Source organism: Marmota flaviventris, chromosome 4 (genome assembly GCF_047511675.1).
Source record: "Marmota flaviventris isolate mMarFla1 chromosome 4, mMarFla1.hap1, whole genome shotgun sequence".
Taxonomy (NCBI): domain Eukaryota; kingdom Metazoa; phylum Chordata; class Mammalia; order Rodentia; family Sciuridae; genus Marmota; species Marmota flaviventris.
In genome coordinates this window covers 152095320-152113692 of record NC_092501.1, presented here as the reverse complement: position 1 = coordinate 152113692, position 18373 = coordinate 152095320, and the positions used below count along the sequence as shown (strand labels likewise).

Here is an 18373-nt window from a genome sequence, read left to right as displayed (position 1 = left end):
GGAGGCTGCACCGCCTTCCACGCCCGGCGCGCTCTGGTCGGCCGGCGCGCCTGGAGGGGCTTGGAGCGAGCGGGGTCAGCATGGCCGGGGGGACCGCCCGACATCGCGCCTGGGAGAGCCAGGAGAATTTCCTCTGAGGCCGGGCGACCCCAAGGTTGCTCAAGCCTCATTCAGCCTCCTTCCTCACCCCTCCAGCGCAAAGGCCAGAGAGGAAGACTTGAAAGGCAGGTGCTGGAGGGACAGTCCCCCCGAAAAAAACCCAGCCGATAGGGGCGTTCCCATCAGCACGCCCTGCCCGAAGCCAAGAAGACTGGCTGGTGCTGCCGTATTTGTATTTATATCCATTGCTGAGCTCTGCGTTCCCGTGGCGCGCCCGGACCCTCCTCCGCCTCCCCCCCTCCTCTTCCTTCGGGGCCACCTCCTCTCCTCCCCCACCCCATCTGCTTCTGTCAAATGAGAAAGTCACCCAGGAGAACCCAAACACTCCAGCCGCCGAGAGCCCCCTTTGGCACTTGGCAGCACGCGGCGGCGGGCTCCTCGGCTCAACTTGGTAGAGCCTCCGCGACGCAACTTTCGGGACTGCTTTGCATTTAGGAAAGAGAAAACGGAGGGGGGGAGCTCTGCCAGGCAGCCTCTACCTGCGGGGAGATCGAGAGCCAACTCCACCGGAGAGCACAAAAAGGAAGCAGAGGACTAACTGCCGCTGCGGTGTGGGAGCCCCGCCGAGAAGTTCCAGTGTCCCAGAAAGGATTTTCCCGAGCGCTCGGCGGGAGAACAGCCAGGAGGCCGGGAGTGCAGCGCCGCGGCCCTGGGCTGGTCCCCCAGCCCCCTCCTCCCGTGCGGGAGCGACGCCGGGGCTCTGGCCGGCCGGCCGAGCGGGTTCCCGCGGGCAGCCAACATTGATTTCCTGCGGGCCGAGGGCGAGGGCCCGGGCGGCGGCGGCGGGCTGCAGCCGCGGCACGGTGAAAGCATGTCCAAGCCGGTGGACCACGTCAAGCGGCCCATGAACGCCTTCATGGTGTGGTCGCGGGCTCAGCGGCGCAAGATGGCCCAGGAGAACCCCAAGATGCACAATTCGGAGATCAGCAAGCGGTTGGGCGCTGAGTGGAAGCTGCTCACGGAGTCGGAGAAGCGGCCGTTCATCGACGAGGCGAAGCGCCTGCGCGCCATGCACATGAAGGAGCACCCCGACTACAAGTACCGGCCGCGGCGCAAGCCCAAGACGCTGCTCAAGAAGGACAAGTTCGCCTTCCCTGTGCCCTACGGCCTGGGCGGCGTGACTGACGCCGAGCACCCGGCGCTCAAGGCGGGCGCCGGGCTTCACGCCGGGGCGGGCGGCGGCCTGGTGCCGGAGTCACTGCTCGCCAACCCTGAGAAGGCGGCCGCCGCTGCAGCCGCCGCCGCCGCGCGCGTCTTCTTCCCGCAGTCGGCCGCAGCCGCCGCCGCCGCTGCCGCCGCCGCCGCAGCCGGCAGCCCCTACTCACTGCTCGACCTGGGCTCCAAGATGGCAGAGATCTCGTCGTCGTCGTCCGGCCTTCCGTACGCGTCGTCTCTGGGCTACCCCACCGCGGGCGCTGGCGCCTTTCACGGCGCGGCGGCCGCGGCTGCAGCGGCGGCCGCGGCCGCCGGGGGGCACACGCACTCGCACCCCAGCCCGGGCAACCCGGGCTACATGATCCCGTGCAACTGCAGCGCGTGGCCCAGCCCTGGGCTGCAGCCGCCGCTCGCCTACATCCTGCTGCCCGGCATGGGCAAGTCTCAGCTGGACCCCTACCCCGCGGCCTACGCCGCTGCGCTATGACCCCGCGGGGCCGCCTCGCGAGGACCGGTGTGCACACGTGTACATATGTATAGGTACGAGTTCCGCGGCCTCCCAGTGCGCCCTCAGGCCACTGGGGGCCCGGTTTGTATATACATAAGATGTATAGGTGCCAGGTACTGGCAGAGATGCCAGTCGGGGCGCGAGTGGCAGAGCGCGCGAGGGCGCGGGCGAGTGTGCGTGTGAATTCACAGGATCATTTCCGACCCGCACTTCGGCAGCCAACTTTAAAAAGAGGGCGTTTGTATCCGGCAGCAGTTGGTGTTTGCTTTGCACTTCGGAACCTGTTGCGTTTTGACCCACATAGGTGGAGGAGTAACTTTTTGACATGTTGGGCTTTCCAGTTTTGTTGTTGGGAGTTTTATTGTCGATTTTGCTTTTGTTTCTCTTTACTTTCCTTCCCCCCTCCACCCCCTCCCCCGTCTGCGCTGCATGCACTCTGTTCAAATATTAGGTCTGAAATGGCTGGCACACGGGAAAAGCTGATCTGTGTCATTAGTTTCTCCGAGCAGGATAGCTCTGAACAGCCTTGCTCCCTGTTTGTACTATTTGAACTTTGTAGATCTCTGTTCTCCCAAGCAGAATACCCAGACCGGATCCATTCTTGACCAGTGACCAGCTCGAATCTGGCCTTTTGTATGTGAGACGATCACGGTTTCTTTTGTTTATCACGCCACATGCAAATCAGAGCAAGAGCTCTTTTTCAAAAGAGCAAGAAATCTAAACAAGACACATGTGTGAGATGAAAGTTGTCAATTGAATTTTCTCCCCCTTAAGGAAAAAAAAAATCTACTAAGTCTCCCTGAGTCCACTGGTTTGGATTTTTGACATGGTTTACAAAAAGGGGAAAGAGCAAGGTTGCTATTTTCCTCTTACGGCTGAAATCATCTTAAGATTGTAAATGTGTATATGTCAGTGAAAACTTGGAGTCTTGGAAAATGTGTAATTTTCGTCCCCCTAAATTTGAGTCAGTTTTAGACTCAAAAACATTTGAGCAAATGTCAAAGTTAACTTTTAAATATTGCGGAACTGTTTCAGAATCGCAATTTTATCTAAGATTAAATCAGACTTTTTGTCTGAGTGGTAATTATATATTTATTATTTAGGAAAACTGAAAGAAGCACAGAATTGTTTTTGACAGATGCCTCTCATTTCCAGTTGTCATTTCTCTTCCAACTTGAACCTTTTAAATGTGTTTTGGAGTTCCCTCTTGGATTAGCTTATTTTTTAGATCGCCTGCAATACATTTGCAAATTTTGATAAAACACATTTTAGAAAAAAGAACCATTCTCAGTTATGGGGTTTTTTGTTGTTGTTGTTTTGTTTCCTTTTAAATGTATATATTTTGACTAATGTTTGTGAATGAAGTTGGCTAACATGTATTTAGTTTCATTTTTGGCTTTATGTAATATAAAGTTTTAAAAAGTTTAAATATTGGTTTTAACCTTTATGTGTAAATGGTTTTCTTGTGTGATCTTCTAATTTAATATTAGATGCGTCTAAGCTATATCTGTAAATTAGAATCCGACTATCACTCTGTTCATTTTTTTGAACAAAGAGTTTAAATAAAGCCTGAACCAGGGAAAAGAGAAAATCCTCTATTTCTTGTTGAGTTCCTAACAAGATTTTTATCTGAATTGCCCTTACGTGCCTGGTCCAGGTGAAGTGTAAGGTATCCTCCAAAGGCACCCTTTGTTTCACTTTTGAATAGATTTACTAGGAAATCTAAATCAAGCCATTGTTATTCAGAGCCAAAAACCTGATTTATCACATTTTTAATCGTGAATAGGAAAGTAGATTAAAAAAACCCAAGTAGTTGCATTATCTTTAAAAAAAATAAAATAAAAGGCATTCATGAACCAGTAGAACAGAGCTCATTGAAAACGTCCAGAGTGTTCAAAGCATTTCACCAGTTTCCAGTAACATTTTAAGAGGGGAAAGTTGCCTGACCACTTTATCTTGTTAGTAGAATAGCCCCCACCACTTAAATCAGTGTAATTTGTTCACATATCTTTGGGGGTACTCCTTATTTACACCTTGAGGTTTTATTTGGAAGGGTAATGGCCAACAGAAATGTACAACTTTTGGCCTCTTTAGAGCTTCATTCTATAATGCTAACAGCACTAAAATAGAAGTGCAGTATAATCAATTCTAATGGGAAGGGTTGAATTCCCAGAGCTAGGCAAGTCTCCACTGGAGAAAAGTTTTAGATTCATAAAGTATTTTAGTTTTAGAAAAGAAATTATAGGGTATCAAGGAGACTATCAGAAAAAAAAAATATTAACTGCAAAGACAAAACCCGCCCTCACCAAGATGCGAATTCTCAAGATACCATGTACAAGTCTTAAACTATTTTCTCCTTTGACACAGGCCATCCCTGAAGCTGCACGTCTTTATAAGCAATCCAAAGTCTTTAAAGTCATTGTTTTCTCCCAACGGAATAATATTTTAAAAACCATGAAAAGTTTGGGAAATGTGAGAAATAGGCTCTGCTGGTTTGACCCTGATTCACTAATTAAAACGATCCCTCTCCTGTTACTCCCCGAGCTCTTTGCAATATTATAAGTTAATTCATATGGTTCTGAGCGATTATGCAAAACTAATTTGGACTGTCCAGGGGTAATTATCCCTGACACGGTTAATTAAATCCTTTCAAAGCTTCGTCTTTCCCTTTTGTAGCAGCCCATCACTTCTCAACACGGAACTTCCTGCGGCTCGCTGGAAATCACCCCAGCCCTAAATCTTAGTTACCTCCCTGAGCCTTCCAGCTCGGCCCCACCGGCCCGAAGATTCCCCGCCCCCTCCCGCCCCTCCCTTTTTCCCAAAGATCAGCGTTTTCTGGGAGAAACGCTCCCGAGTGTTGATGAATGGGAAAAGGACTAGGAAGACGGATAAGGGGAGAGGGGAGGAGGCCAGGGGTGAGCACCAGGGTCACATCGCCAACAGATTGTGCGGCTGTTTTAGCATCTCGAGAGGCCCCCCAAGATGTATCACACACTGGCTCCAGTGGTCTTGCTAACAACTTGGCGGGTTCTGCGCCTCGAGACAGCTTCTGGCCAAGTCGGGCTGTGCAGAAGTCAGAGGTGGGGAGGGGGAGGGCGTGGGGAATAGGCTGGGGCTGGATGGGTGCAAGAGTCTGAAAGTGACCCACAAATGACAGCGCTGGGACTGGGCAAAGAGCTGCTGTTGGCGCCCCCGCCCTCTCCATTTCTTCATCCCTTTCCCTCCTCTCCCTTCCTTCCTACTTTCCTCCCTCCCTTCTTCTCTCCCTTCTTTTTGTTCCTCTTCCATTTTTTAAATGTAAGTTTTTAAAAAGCCCTAACGACATTTATTTGGTAGTCACGGTCGCCTAAAAGCTTTAAGGGATTCTCGTCTCAGAGGGGCCACGCGTGTGGTTTCGGGCTGTGAGCAAACAGGTGGAATTGCTCTGTTTTAGCCATGAGGACCGGTGCTGGGGGACGCTGCTGTGCGAGGGGGCGGCTTGCGGGGCGCAGTGGAGCTGACCGCTGTGGTGATTTCTTTGACACCTCCACCCAAGAAACAAGTACAGAACCCCGCGGATCTCCCTCTCGCCCCCAAGCTCCGGGCTGCCTAGGCGACAGGCGCTGAAGATGCCGAGGAGATTCCAGTCTTCCCAGAGCAGACAGGGACCTCGCGCCAGCCAATCAGAGCACGGCTCGGCGCGGCGCTGCGGGCCGGGTGCTCCCGGCGAGCGGAGTTGCTGCAACTCGCCGGCCCCGAGTGGCTGAGTCTTTCTTGCGCCCACAGCCCAGCAGAGGCAGAGAGAGCGCCGTCCAAACTTTATTAATCTCTCCCCTGTTCTTTCTCCCTCAGCCCAGTGCATCTCAAAGGTCAGCCCTCTTCTTTTAAAAGACTGATATTATTAATTCACTGACAATCCCCCTCCCTTTCTTTTTTCGTCTTGCAGGAAAAAAAGGGGAAATGGTGAAAAGAGCTTTTTTTTTTTATCCTTTTTTTTTTTTTTTTTTTTTGTCCTTCAGTGGGAGCGTTTAGACAGTCGAGGAGGTTTTGTCCGGGAACAAAACGTAGGGTTGGGAGGTTTTGTGAGAGTGTTGTTTGTTGAAGTGGAGCTAAGAAAAAGCGGCGGCTTTCTCCTCATTGTGAAGAAACCAATCAGTGGTATTTGGAAAACTGTTAGCATTGTGCACTTCTTCTGTGTCCATTGTGAGGCGTTTCTTTTCACAAGGTTTTTTTTTCAGCCGATCCAGCTGGCCGGAATGAATAGCGGTGCAATGTGTACACGCTTTGTCCCTCCGGCCTTCAAGTAGCCCCCATTGAATAGACTAAGTTGACACTGCGTGACAGTGAAACAACATAATAAAAAATACATGAGCCCCTGAATAGGAGCAGGCGCATAAATAAATAAAATGGGTGACCAAAACTGGATAAACTGAATGACAAAACGGTGAAAGGGGAACAAAAAGATATTTAACACGCTAGATTAGCATTAGAATGCAATCTACAAGGCAGAACAATTGATGAATAGGTTTACCGGCCAAGAAAGAAATGGACTAAATGCCCTTTGAATAGATATGCTTTTTGCAAGGGCTTTGAATAGATATGCTTTTTTTGCAAGGGCTGAATGGGAAAAGGTAAAGATGAAGCTATGCAAATGAGCCGGGAACTTTTTATATATATTCTTTAAACACACACACACACACACACACACACACACACACACACTGCTGAGGAAGAGTGCTGCCTCTGGGTGTTTATAGAAGCAATAATTGCCATTATTAGCATTGTCTGCTGCAGATAGAAATTGAACAGGTTGGGATAATATAGGGTAGCAGTAATTATTCCTTTAATTAATGGTTCTTTGCTACTTGAAGAAAGAAAAAAGGAAAGAAGTGAAAGTTATGCAAAAGTTGTATTTCCTTGTGTCCATTTGCCCAGTGTTGGAATCCGTTGAGTATCCATTCTGGCAATACCAAGATACATACTTGAACAATTCCAGGCAACCAGTCCTGAGGGTCTGGATGTAGGGCATGATTTCCATTTAGCCTGCCTTTTTGAGAGACTATTATAGTATCTGGCACATGGTAGATGCTTGATGAATAGTTGTGGAATGAAGGAATATAAAGTTAATGGGGGAACCTGGGCCTCCTTATGGAAGTGGGAGGACACCAAGGAGCTACTTTAGGCCAGCTTGCACCTTTCGTCATCCCTCCTTCTTGTCTAGGGGTAGAGGCCCAGGTGGGCTGGTCACTCTACCTTGCTAAGAGTTTTGTTTTCAGCTTCCTGAGCTCCTGGAAGAGGTGAGAAGACCAAGCAAGCTACTAGCAACTACTGAAAGCCCCCACCCCATCCTACTTCTTCCCATCCCTATTCTCACCCAGATACAGTCCAACGCTGAGGATGGAATGGTGGTAAGGGAACCCCACCTACCTGCAAAGAAACACTACTCCCCCCTTTAAAGAATATATTTAAAGCTTGCCTCTTTCTCTTTCCTTTCCCCCCAACCCCGCCCCTTCCTCTTCTGCTACTAGTTAGTCCCTGATGAACCCCAGGGGCAGGGATCCTCCGGGTTGAATTGCCAGCCGCAGGCTAGCCAGGAACCCCCCAGAGATGTAAAACATTCTTGGGTTCCCTGTCCGGCCGGCCCCAGAGGCGTCCGTGCGGGTCTTCTGTTTTATTTTCTCTGGTCAACCAAGCTTGACCGACTGCTGGTCCACCAGCCATCCAACTTTCCAGTCGTTGTCCACGTTACCCTCAACTTAATAAAATAATGAAAATTATAGACGGACCTGGTCCAGGTTCTTACAAATGAGCGGAAGATCAGAGACAGCCCAGGGCAGCAAATCTCCAGACCTCCCCGACGGCGGACAGGAATAAAACTTTTGTATTGTGACTAAAAGGGGAGATTCCAAACTCTCAAATCAGCGCCCCAGTACACACACTTTTTAAGAAGTAATTGAGGCTTACCAAGTGCCCAGAGTCTCCCAGATGACTTGCATATTTTAAAATGTAACCTGAGCTTTCGCGGTTTCGACTTAACCTAAAACATACAAATTACTTGAAATCGACTAATCTGAAGTTTTTTTTGCTAACAGCTCTATTTTATAAACCCGTTGGGAGTCATTTTGAGGAGATAAACCCACAGCTATCCGGGGTGACGGGCACTTGTGGGGAGGCAGGGACCTGTTGGATTGTGTTTCCACGGTCAAGGTGGCCTCTAGGCCTTCGTGGATGGCCTCGGTATAGAGCAGGGAAGTGGCACCCGGAAGGAAAGAGCTCAGTTGCCTTCATTCTCGCGACGCCCCTCCCCGCCCCAGCCCCTGGCTGCACGCTTTGTCCGTGGACCTCACCACCGTTGCCGGGCCGCCCCATCATTCACACTTGACTGGAGGAAATAAAATCGGCTTTGGCTTTTTAATTCCTTTTGAAGATGTCTGCACCTGATTTCTACCTCCTCCGGGCTCCGCGCTTGATTGGGGGAGGGGTTATTTAGGGACTTTTTGACAAGCAGAAGAAGTTTGGGTACTAATTGTAAACACCCCATTGCTCTCCTTGAATGTATTTATTGTCACAAGAGCCCAGGGCTGGGAGACACCCGGCCTATTACTCATTTTGAGCCTCTAGGCAAAGAATTCTAGTGAGATCAACTAGTAAAACCAGATTTCTTAAGGGAAATTACGAGGACGTCTTCAGAAACTCTTGACAGAATGATACTCCTGGATTGTCAATTTCACTTGAGCACCCTCCTCCGTAACCCACCCCACCTCTATCATTTTATTTCGGGATCACCCCCAAAGTAATTAGCCATTTGCAGAAAGTTTTGGAATCCCAAAAGAAGAAGCATAACCCAGATAAGAGAGAGGTTTTCAGATTGCTTGTCTCTGGAGCCACCTTTCCATGAGGTCGGGGTGGAGAGAAGTGTGTCTGCAGAAGAGGGACTACCTTTCAAAGGGCTCTCCTCGGCGTGACGAGGAGCAAGATTTCTGGAGGGCCAGGACTTCGAAGGTGGATTAAGCACCAATATGCAGTGTCCCACTGAGAGCCCGGTTTATCCTATCCGGAGTGCCCCACAGGCACTGCCATTGGAATTCACGGGAGCCTTTAGCGCTTTCTCCCTTTGCCCTGCAGATATTTCATGTCCAAAAACTGGTTTATGCACGCAATGCGAGCGCGCGCGCGCACACACACACACACACACACACACACACAGCCGAGTCTGGAGTGGATTCCGGTTTATTTATCACTATAAGGGAAACCCCAGACTTGGAAGTTGTCGGCGAGATTCCATCAGACTGCAGGTCTACGCGGGCGCGCTCCGGAAGCCAAGGAAATTATACCAGACTGGGATTGCTCTCAAACACACGCGAATTTTGCGCAACAAACATTTGCGTGAGCGCTCTCCCTCGCTCCCTTCCACCTCGCGGATGTTTGTTTTAAATTGGATTATTTGAATGGTCGCCCTAGATGGCCTCACTTTGCCTGCATAGACCCGCTCCGGGAAGAGGAACGAGAAGAGGCACGTAGAGCCTGTCAGATTGCCTGTCTTTCCTATCCTGGGAAAGGGTAGGGAGAACTTCTTTAGGATAGCACAGACAAAATGGGTGCAGGGTGAAACGGGTGGAGAGGAGGACATAGAAGAAAAGGGAAGAATCAGAAAGGAGAAGGCGATAAAGACTAGAACTGCAGCAGTACGGACACTACTTGGGGTTCACCTGGGAAGGCGCCGCCCAAGTCAGAGGACCAACTGGACCACCAAACTGAAGAAGGTGGAGGACCCCAGCCCTCCAGACCCTTCCGTGCCGCGTCCGCAGCCCAATCCAGACCCCCCTGCAAGGCCCCTGCCCCTTCAGTCCTGAGAGTAGAGACTGTCCCTGCTGGGTTGCGGGGAGAGTGTGAGGCGATGGTCACGCAGGATGCTACAGGATCCTTGTGGGGAAAAAGGGGGGGGGATAGTGAAGTGAGGAGCATCCTGAAGCCCCCCACCCCCCACCCCTCTGCCTGCAAACCTCCACCGCCAGGCTGGGGCCACTTAGGAAAGAAGATCTCTGAAATTGGGACCAGCCTCTGTTCCACGAATTTAACCCCTGCAACACAGTGCAAAAACAGATTTGGGGCAGCCTGAAACTCATCTGATTCATGGGGACATTTTTAAGGAAAAGAAAAAAAAAAAAAAAAACCTCAGAAATCTGACAGGCCTTTAGTAGGGACCTCGGTGCGAGTGAAGGGACTCTACTGTCCGCGGAGCATAATCCGTCCCTGGCAGACCTTGAGCACCACCTGCGAGTTTGCTCCCAGCTCCAGGGGTGAGCCTTTGATTATGACCCCAGCCCTTGTTTGCAGCCTCCGCCCAACTTCCAACTTCTGGCTGTGTGGGGAAGGGCTGGCGGGACAAAGGCGCCAACTGCCTCGTTCCTTAAGCTTGTGGAGCCGGATTGATGTTCTTCCTTTTCGGGGACTAGGTTTTCTCCAGAAAAAAAAAAAAAGACTTGAATAAATAGTTGGAACGGTTGATTAATATGTCTTGGAACCAGGCTGTTTAAGGTCGCATGAATATACATGAGCCCGCGGCGCTGCTCCCACCCGCTCCATTAGCCTCGCAGGGACTCCGGGATCAGGCGAGGCCGAGCCTCTCATTCCCGATCCCGCTCACTGAGGTCCGCCCGAGCCACCGCTGAGTCTCCGGGCACCCCACACCCGGAACACACACCTCCGTGCATGGCGAGTGGCACCGGTCCGCGCACACCCGCTTCGGGTCTTTGGATGCCGTTTTCTTTCTTTTTGTAGAAAGTGCCTGGACTTCTGTGACAGATACAGAGTTGGGAATCAGGCCGGGGTGGGAGGGTTGCGGGGGGGGGGGGGGGGCTTCTCCCCACTCTCCCAGTTTGGGCACAGATTAATCAAGATGAGTGGCTGCGTTAAACTAGGCGACCCTGAATGTGTTCTGAAGTTCTGTGCTGGCGGAGGTCGTGACCCACCTTCCAGAAAGAAGCCATTGAGCTAGTGGATTCCAAGGAAGGGACTCCTCTATTCCAAGGCGTTTGTTTTCTGATATCCGCGGGCCAGGGCGGCCGCAGGGCATAACACCCACCCAATACACTTCCAAAGTCCTCTCTTGCCTTCTCTTGCTTGGAAAGTCACCCTATGACCTAGTCTCCCTGTAAACCCAGCGTCTTCGTCTTTGGAACCTAAAGGATGTGGCAAAGCTAAGTATACATGTAGGCCTCGGCAGCTCTCCCATCAGTCCCCGCCTGGGGCCTCGGTCTCTCTCTTGTGCATGCACTAGGGCGCTGACAAGGGCTGCAGCAGGTGCCTGTCGTCCCAGTTCAGCCCTGAGTCTCAGGCAGGAGGCAAAGGCTTGGCGTGCGGGTGGCCCAGGCCCTCCAGGAAGGTGAGATCCAGGCCTCCCGCCTAAGGCCTGCTGCAAACTTCAGACTCTCACCGCTGCAGAAACGCCTATGCCCCAAGTCTTACCCGCTAGGATCTGAGTCTAAGCAGAAGTAGATTCATCTCAGTATCTCCAGGAATGTGCGCTGCGCGGGTGGTGGGGGCAGTGCCCCTGCGGATTGCAAAGCCCTCCCTGGTTGCAGAGCAGCGCTGTAGTTGGATGAGCTCTTGCCCAGGGTGAGCATGCACCCTGAAGTTTCTGTTTGTTTTGTTTTTGCTAGGCACTTGTCACCTCAATTCAGCCCATGATATAAGAAGCCGGATTTGTCGCCTTGCTTAAATCTTGAGGATGAGTTTGAGGATGAAACCAAATTCTGACCCAAATGGCAAACCTCAAGCCTTCCTCCAAGTGTTCTCTGAAAAATAGTGTGAGGTTGAGACATATACCCGTCCCTGTCAGTGCAGGTCCTAGACTGCCTTCCCTCATGAATTCGAATCACTTTTGTTGGATGTAAAGGCCTCTGTAGTCCCAGGCCTGGAGCTGTCCTCTTTGCAAGAAGGAGAGAGGCTGACAGTTCTAAGAACATAGGGAGGAGGTCTGGAGAATTCCAGGCAGTTCTGTTACCTAAGGGGAGCTTCTGCTGGGAAATGCTGTCTCTTAAGGTGATCAGGAGAGGGGTGAAAACATTTGGGGTCCTGGACTAAAAGACAGGAGGCATAGTTGAATTGAACTCATATGGAAGAAATGTCCTCTGTATAATACCAGAACTCAGTTGTTTGTGGTTGGGGATAAGTCCCTAAAGTAACTGCTGCTCCTGAGCTTCCATTCGTGCCAGTAAGACTTTCTGGGTACCAGACTAAGAGGGATCGTTCTAAGTGCACCCTGGGTAAATGGTGCCCATTGGAAGCCATTTCTCAGCTTTAATATTCCAAACCATGAGGACTTTGCCAAGGCCCAAAAAATTAAGTGGGGAGTGGGGTGGGGAGGCTTTCCCAGACCATATCTGCCCACCACTCCCCACAGAGCCCAACCTCTACTACTCAGTATAGATCATTGGAAGAAGTGCCCTTCCCTGACCTTTCTGACAGTAACATTTTCCCTGATCTCTTTGAAAATCAAAACAGAGGCTAGTGACAATTGGCTGTGTCTGGTGTGCCCCAGGTCTCCAAGCTGAAGGTACATCATGACCACAGGCAGAGGGGTCTATCTATAAGATGGGGCACTGTAAGAGGAAGCTGGTGGTGGGGAGAGAGTTTATTCATTTTTCTGCTTTAACAAAGCAAACCATCATAAAATTTTTTTTCCCTTTGGCCACAAATGTTGAAAGTCAGGGCTGGGGCTGTAGCTCAGTGGTAGAGCACTTGACTTGCGGGTGTGAGGCCCTGGGTTCAATCCTCAGCACCACATAAAAGCAAATAAATAAAGATATTGTGTCCATCTACAACCCCCCCCCCCCAATTTTTTTTTAAATGTTAAAAGTCAAAGGCTTAATGTAGCTTCTGAGAAGGGAGAGAAACCAAGCAGGAAGACCCAGTTGGTGTGGGGAGTCCTCCACAGGTTCACCTGGAGTCCAACCTCATTTTCTCTTACTTCCCCTCTCCTGGTAGTTCTTTGTGGATCTTCTGACATTTTCCTTAGTCCAGGTAAGTCAAAATGTTAGTAAACCTGGTGTAATGCAGTGTGATGGATTTCAAATCCTCTGGCTCTGCTGAAGGGTATGGTAAAGGAGCAAAGGAATATAAGCCCTGGATCCAAATGTCATCTCCTGTCCTACTCCAGGGTATTTGGTATTAATGAGCAAATACCTTCATTTCCAACATACAGCCACCCACTTCCTGGCCTCTCTGTACCCGCAAGTGCAGCAGCAGATGAGCAATACCTGCTCCCAGCAAGCATCACCCTCTCTACTTGTACACTAGACCCGTCCCCTGTCTTAGGCAGCCTCTAAGATGATGTTCAAAGGTCTCAGCCCCCTGTTCCTGTGTCTTTGTGTACACCCCTCTGCTTGAGTGTGGGCTGAACCTAGTGAATCACTATCAACAGATAGAATATGATAAAGTGATGTCAATTCCCAGAAGAAGTTATGCATTGATCCCTTCCCCATTCCACATCTCCACATCTTTCAGCTCTTACTCTGAAACAGCTGCTACTTCCTGAACTGCCATCTGGGGAGGTCCACAGGGCAAGAAACATGTCTTGTTCAAAGGTCAGCAGGACCTGAGACCTGCCAACAGGAGTGAGTGACATGGATGTCCTCAGCCAATCCAGCCTTGAAATGACTGGCCATGGACCAACCAGAGGCTCTCAGCAACAAGGTCTCTGGATGCCTAGGCCCAGTAAAACCACAAGATCATCAATGTTTATTCTTTTAAGTCAATAAGTTTTGGGATCAGTTGTTACCCAGCAACATAAGTAATATGCCCTGTGATGTACTCAAGGACTTCAGAAAATTCTCCTCCCTTTCTCCTGCAACATTAAAATCTTGATTGGCTCATTTTATTTTTTGTTTGTTTGTTTTGTTTTTTTTTTATCAGTAGTTGTTAAATTCTGTTTTCTCTCCCAAACAAAGACAAACTCTTGACCTTGACCTTACCCTCTAGCTATTATTCCACTTCTCTGCTTTCCTTTATCATGAATTTCATCAAAAAGAAAACCTGAAAGATGTTGTTAGTCAGCTTTTTGTTGGCATAAACAAAACACCCGACAATAGCAAGAAAGGTGGAGAGATTTATTTTGGTTCCCAAGTTTACAGGTCTCAGTCCCTGGTCAGCTGACTCCACTGCAGAAATATCATGGCAGAAAGAAAGACATGGCAGGGGAAAACAGCTTAGCTCATAGTAGCCAGAAAGCAGAGAAAGAGAGGAAGAGTATGGGGACAAAATAAACCCTTCCAGAGCATTCCCCTAGGGACCTACTTCCCCCAACTATGTCCCACCTCCCATGGGTCCATTCAGCTATTAATGGATTAATCCAATGATGAGGTCAGAGTCTCCATGATGCAATCATTGCCTAAAAACCCTACATCCAGAGCTTGCTTGCACTGGGGACCATGCTTTCAATGCATGAGCGTTGTGGGCACATTACAGATTCAAACCATGACAGATTTCTATATTCTCTATCTCTGTTTCCTGTTTCCTCTTTTTTCTAACCCCCTCCAGTTATAGTTTGCCCTTCCCCAACACCATTCCACCAAGGCCTTTTGTAATCTAGTCTCTGTGGGGTTGTCACTAAGTCCAATGGTCAGTTTTCACCTAACTTGATTGGTTAGCACTTTTGATGGAGACAACCACTCTTCTCCTGGAAACTCGATCCAGCTGTGTGTGAGGGGACCACATACTCTGGGTTTTCCTAACCCCCTCACCATACATTCTTTGCCATTCTCCTTTCCTGTCATTCTCCACTTCCCTCTGACCTCTCATCAAGTCTTATCAGTAAAGTATGAATTCATTCAATATTCTCCCATCTTCAAACAAGATGCAGTTGTCTTCTGACACTAGTGCAACAGTTTCCATAGGAACTCTGTCAATCACATATCTTTGTAATTGACAGTGTAGATTTATCAGTCACTAGGAGCAAGGGGAAGTTGCAAGAAAACACAAGCCCCAAATCTCAACGATTTAATATAACAGAAGTTTTTTCCCCCTCCAATGTGAGTTAGCAGGGGCTGTGCTTATCTGGACTGGCAGAGATTCCATCTTGACATACATTTCTCTACCAGCCCAGCAGAATACAGAAGGAGAGTGTCATATGCTAGCTCTTAAAGTTTCTCACTTCTGCTCACAACATTGCTCACAAGTCATTGGCCTAAATAAGTCGTACGACTATACCAAACATCAAAGAGGGCCCAGAAATGTAACCCTTCTGTGTGTCCAGAAGATGCAGAGCTAGATTGTCTGGGGGAACTGCACCATTGATTATTCTAATAGATTTTGTGTCTTAACATCCTCAGTCTTAAAGGAAAACATTACCCATGCCTGTTATCCCAGCAATTTGGGAGCCTGAGGCAGGAGGATCACAGGTTCAAAGCTAGCCTCAGCAACTTAGCAAGGCCCTAAGCAACTTAGAGAGATCTGTCTCAAAAAAAAAAATAAAACAGGCTGGGGATGTGGCTTAATGGTTAAAGTGCCCCTGGGTTCAATCCCCAGTACCAAGAACAAAAACATAAACAAAACTAACCATACTCCTTTTTATCAAGATACAATGTTCTCTGGTAGAAAATGTAGCTCTGCGACCCCTGACCTAACCAGTAGTCCCTCTACCTTCGGTAATGGAAAGACTTTCCATTCCAAGATGCAGCCAAAATTTGGGAAGGACTTGAGATACTGGCAGCCCTACCTTTTCAACTCAGACTTTGGTTTTAAAAACTGTCCATCTGCTCTGAATTCGCAGCAGGTCCATTGCTGCTGAGGGGTTCTGGAAGGCCCACGACCATGCCACAGGACTTGAAAACGTACTTTTGCCAGGAATTACCTGTGCTTGTGCTTAGGCAGAAGGAGAAAGGAGGCATCGGCAGCAAGCTAGAATCCTGTTTTTTCCTTTCATCTTTCCAACCAAATCTCTTCATGCATCTATAAGTTCATGCATCCTATGCACACACCCCACTAAAACACTCCCCTTTGAGAATTTGTGTTGAAAATTTCCTGACAGTGTTCCCCTCCCTCAAAGTCCTACATGTCTTTCGAAGATCTACTCAGATTTCACTTTCTCTAATTTTTTTTTCTAGACCTCTCACCCCCAACCTTAGATGCCACTTAAGAATTTTTCTTTCCATTCTGTTTTTCCATGATATTTTGTGGTTGTTTTTGTTCTTCAATTAGGCAACTACTGGCTTATTTGCATTTAGAAATTTTGTGTCTGTTCTGCATCTTCACGATTGTGTGAAAAGCCAAGGTGTCTCACTTGCCTTTGTATACCTGTGTGGCCTCTCTCTTCCCTCCAGGCCTACCTCAGACTCTGGCTCTCAGGAAATATTTGCAATAATTTGCTCTCTACTGTATTATAGTATCTTCTTGCACCTTGTGGACCTGCAGACAGTTGGAAACAATTCTAACTTCAGTCACCCCAAGTTTTCTGCTCTCTTCAGATCTTACTACATACTGTTTAGTCAATTCCAATCTAAAAGCAAGATCTACTGCAAAGAAGCCTAATTCTTGGCATTTGAATGCTTGATTAAGTTGTAAATCTTCTGGACTCATATCTTGTCTGTCTTTCTTGTCCATATTTTGTTGAGCATATAAAGAAGTGAAAGAAGGAGGTCATTGAAAACAATGCAAGAGGAACATGTATTAGTTGGGGGAATTAATGGAGCTGCTACAACAAATAATCCCTAAGTCTCAGTGGCTCAACACATGAAAGTTTGTTTTTCATGCCTGTCACAGTCTAAGGCAGGATGTGGCTCCTCTTTATACAGTAACTCAGGATCTAGACTTTTCCAGTTTGGTACTGGGCCATCACCTGGAGCTTTCTGGATTCTTTGCTTTTACCTGATTGATTGGCAGGCAGTGTTAGCCCATGGCTCTTGTGGCTTATTTTATGGCCAAGCCTAGAAATGGTAGGCTTTACTCTAGTCCATGTTCTAGTGGCCAACACTAATCTAAGGACAAGAAATGCTGGGAAATAGAATATGCTTATGCACCAAGAAACAGAAAAGAGGATTGATGAGCATCAAACCAATTTCTCTCAAAGCCCTAAGAAGTCATTTATTTATTTTACAATATCAAGATGCTGACACTTCATCAAACAGGAGAGCATGTGTCTATATAAGGGGGGAACAGAAAACTCCACCCATGACAATTAATTCCTACTATCTCCTATTTTCTATAAAACAGAATTCATTCAGTCTCAAAATAATAATAATAATAATAATAATAATAATAATAATAATAATAATAATAATCAAGACTTAGGTAGAGAGCTTCTTCCATCAGATATTGTTCCTCCCTCCCAAAACTTCAGACTATAAGAAATGTTGGGGATATACATTTCTTAAAATTCCTGCAAAGCAGCAGAATTGATTTCAGCTTTTAAACCATTGCAGACACTGGAGCATCTCTGAAGATCCACTGAATTAGAGTTTCCTAAGAAGGGTGCTCAGATATCTACACTTTGAAAATACTTCCCTGATGATTCTGGAATCTAGGATTGACAACTGCTCAGACCCGAGAAAGAGTGTCCAGTAAGATCCACACTCAGATCCTGGTCAAGTTTTAATGCAGCCGTCAACTTTTATGTATCTATCTTGACAAGTACATAAACAGAAGCCAAAATATCTTGCTTCTGAACTCAATTCAATTTAATAAAAAATTATGTTGGTGAAGATCATATGGTGTGAATGAAAGAGAATAAAGCCAAAAGCCAGAAGATTGAGTTCTGCAAATTCCCATTGATGTTACTTTGGATGGGTCACAGGTCCTCTCAGAAATTTGGTTCTCTTATCTATACAGTGGCAGCTCCCTACTTGACCCAAGAGCAATCTTTAGCATAGACAATTGCTCTCTCCTAGAAATACTCTTCAACTGGCCTCCAGTTCCCTACTGACTCTTGGCCTTCCCCCTACCAGCTTGTCACTCTTTCCTAGTCCCCTTTTCCTAGTTCTCTTTTTTGCTACCAGATTTAAAAATTGGGATGCTCAGACTTCAGCCCTCTGTCTTCTCCTCCTCTGTCTAAACTCACTCTTTCCTTGATTTTATTAGTTTTCTATGACTGCTGAGTAAGTTCCTACAAATGTAGTGGATTAAATGACACCCATTTTTAGCTCACAGCTCTGCAGGTGGGATGTCTGGATTATGGTGTGGCTGGGTCCTTTGCTTAGCCATCTCCAAGCTGAAGGCAAGGGTGAACTGGTCTGAGTTCTTTTCTGGAGGCTTTTTAAGTTGTTGGCAGAATTCAGTTCCAGGAGGTTGTAGGATTGAAGTCCTTATTTTTCGCCCCCAGCTTAGTGGAGAGCTGCTCTTGGCTCTTACAGGCTATACATATTCCCTGCCATGAGGACCTGTCCAAAGCCAGCAATGGAGAACTTCTTGCACTTCAAATCCCTCTCATGCTTTATGGCTCTTGGACAACCTCTGCCACATCTCTCTGATTTCAGCCAGAGAAAACGATCTGCTTTTGAAGATTCTCCTATTTCAATTGGACCCATCTCAATAACCCAGGACAATCACTTTATTTTAAATCCCACAAATTTAACTACA

At 48.0% G+C, this 18373-nt stretch overlaps 1 protein-coding gene across 2 annotated transcripts; it reads left to right on the top strand.

Moving 5' to 3' along the window:
• The first annotated feature begins 970 nt into the window (after positions 1-970).
• Positions 971-1801, top strand: Sox21 (SRY-box transcription factor 21). Of its 2 annotated transcripts, XM_027938784.2 has the most exons (2): positions 971-1407; positions 1474-1801. In XM_027938784.2, exons 1-2 carry the CDS (start codon positions 971-973, stop codon positions 1799-1801), a joined length of 765 nt encoding a protein of 254 aa, XP_027794585.1. The 2 variants fall into 2 exon arrangements, with proteins under 2 accessions (XP_027794585.1, XP_071466897.1); XM_071610796.1 differs by having other exon boundaries at positions 971-1801.
• Positions 1802-18373: the final 16572 nt, after the last annotated feature.

What these genes read in the sequence shown, in the direction of transcription:
- Sox21 (XM_071610796.1), top strand. Translation starts at nt 971, where the DNA reads ATGTCCAAGCCGGTGGACCACGTCAAGCGGCCCATGAACGCCTTCATG.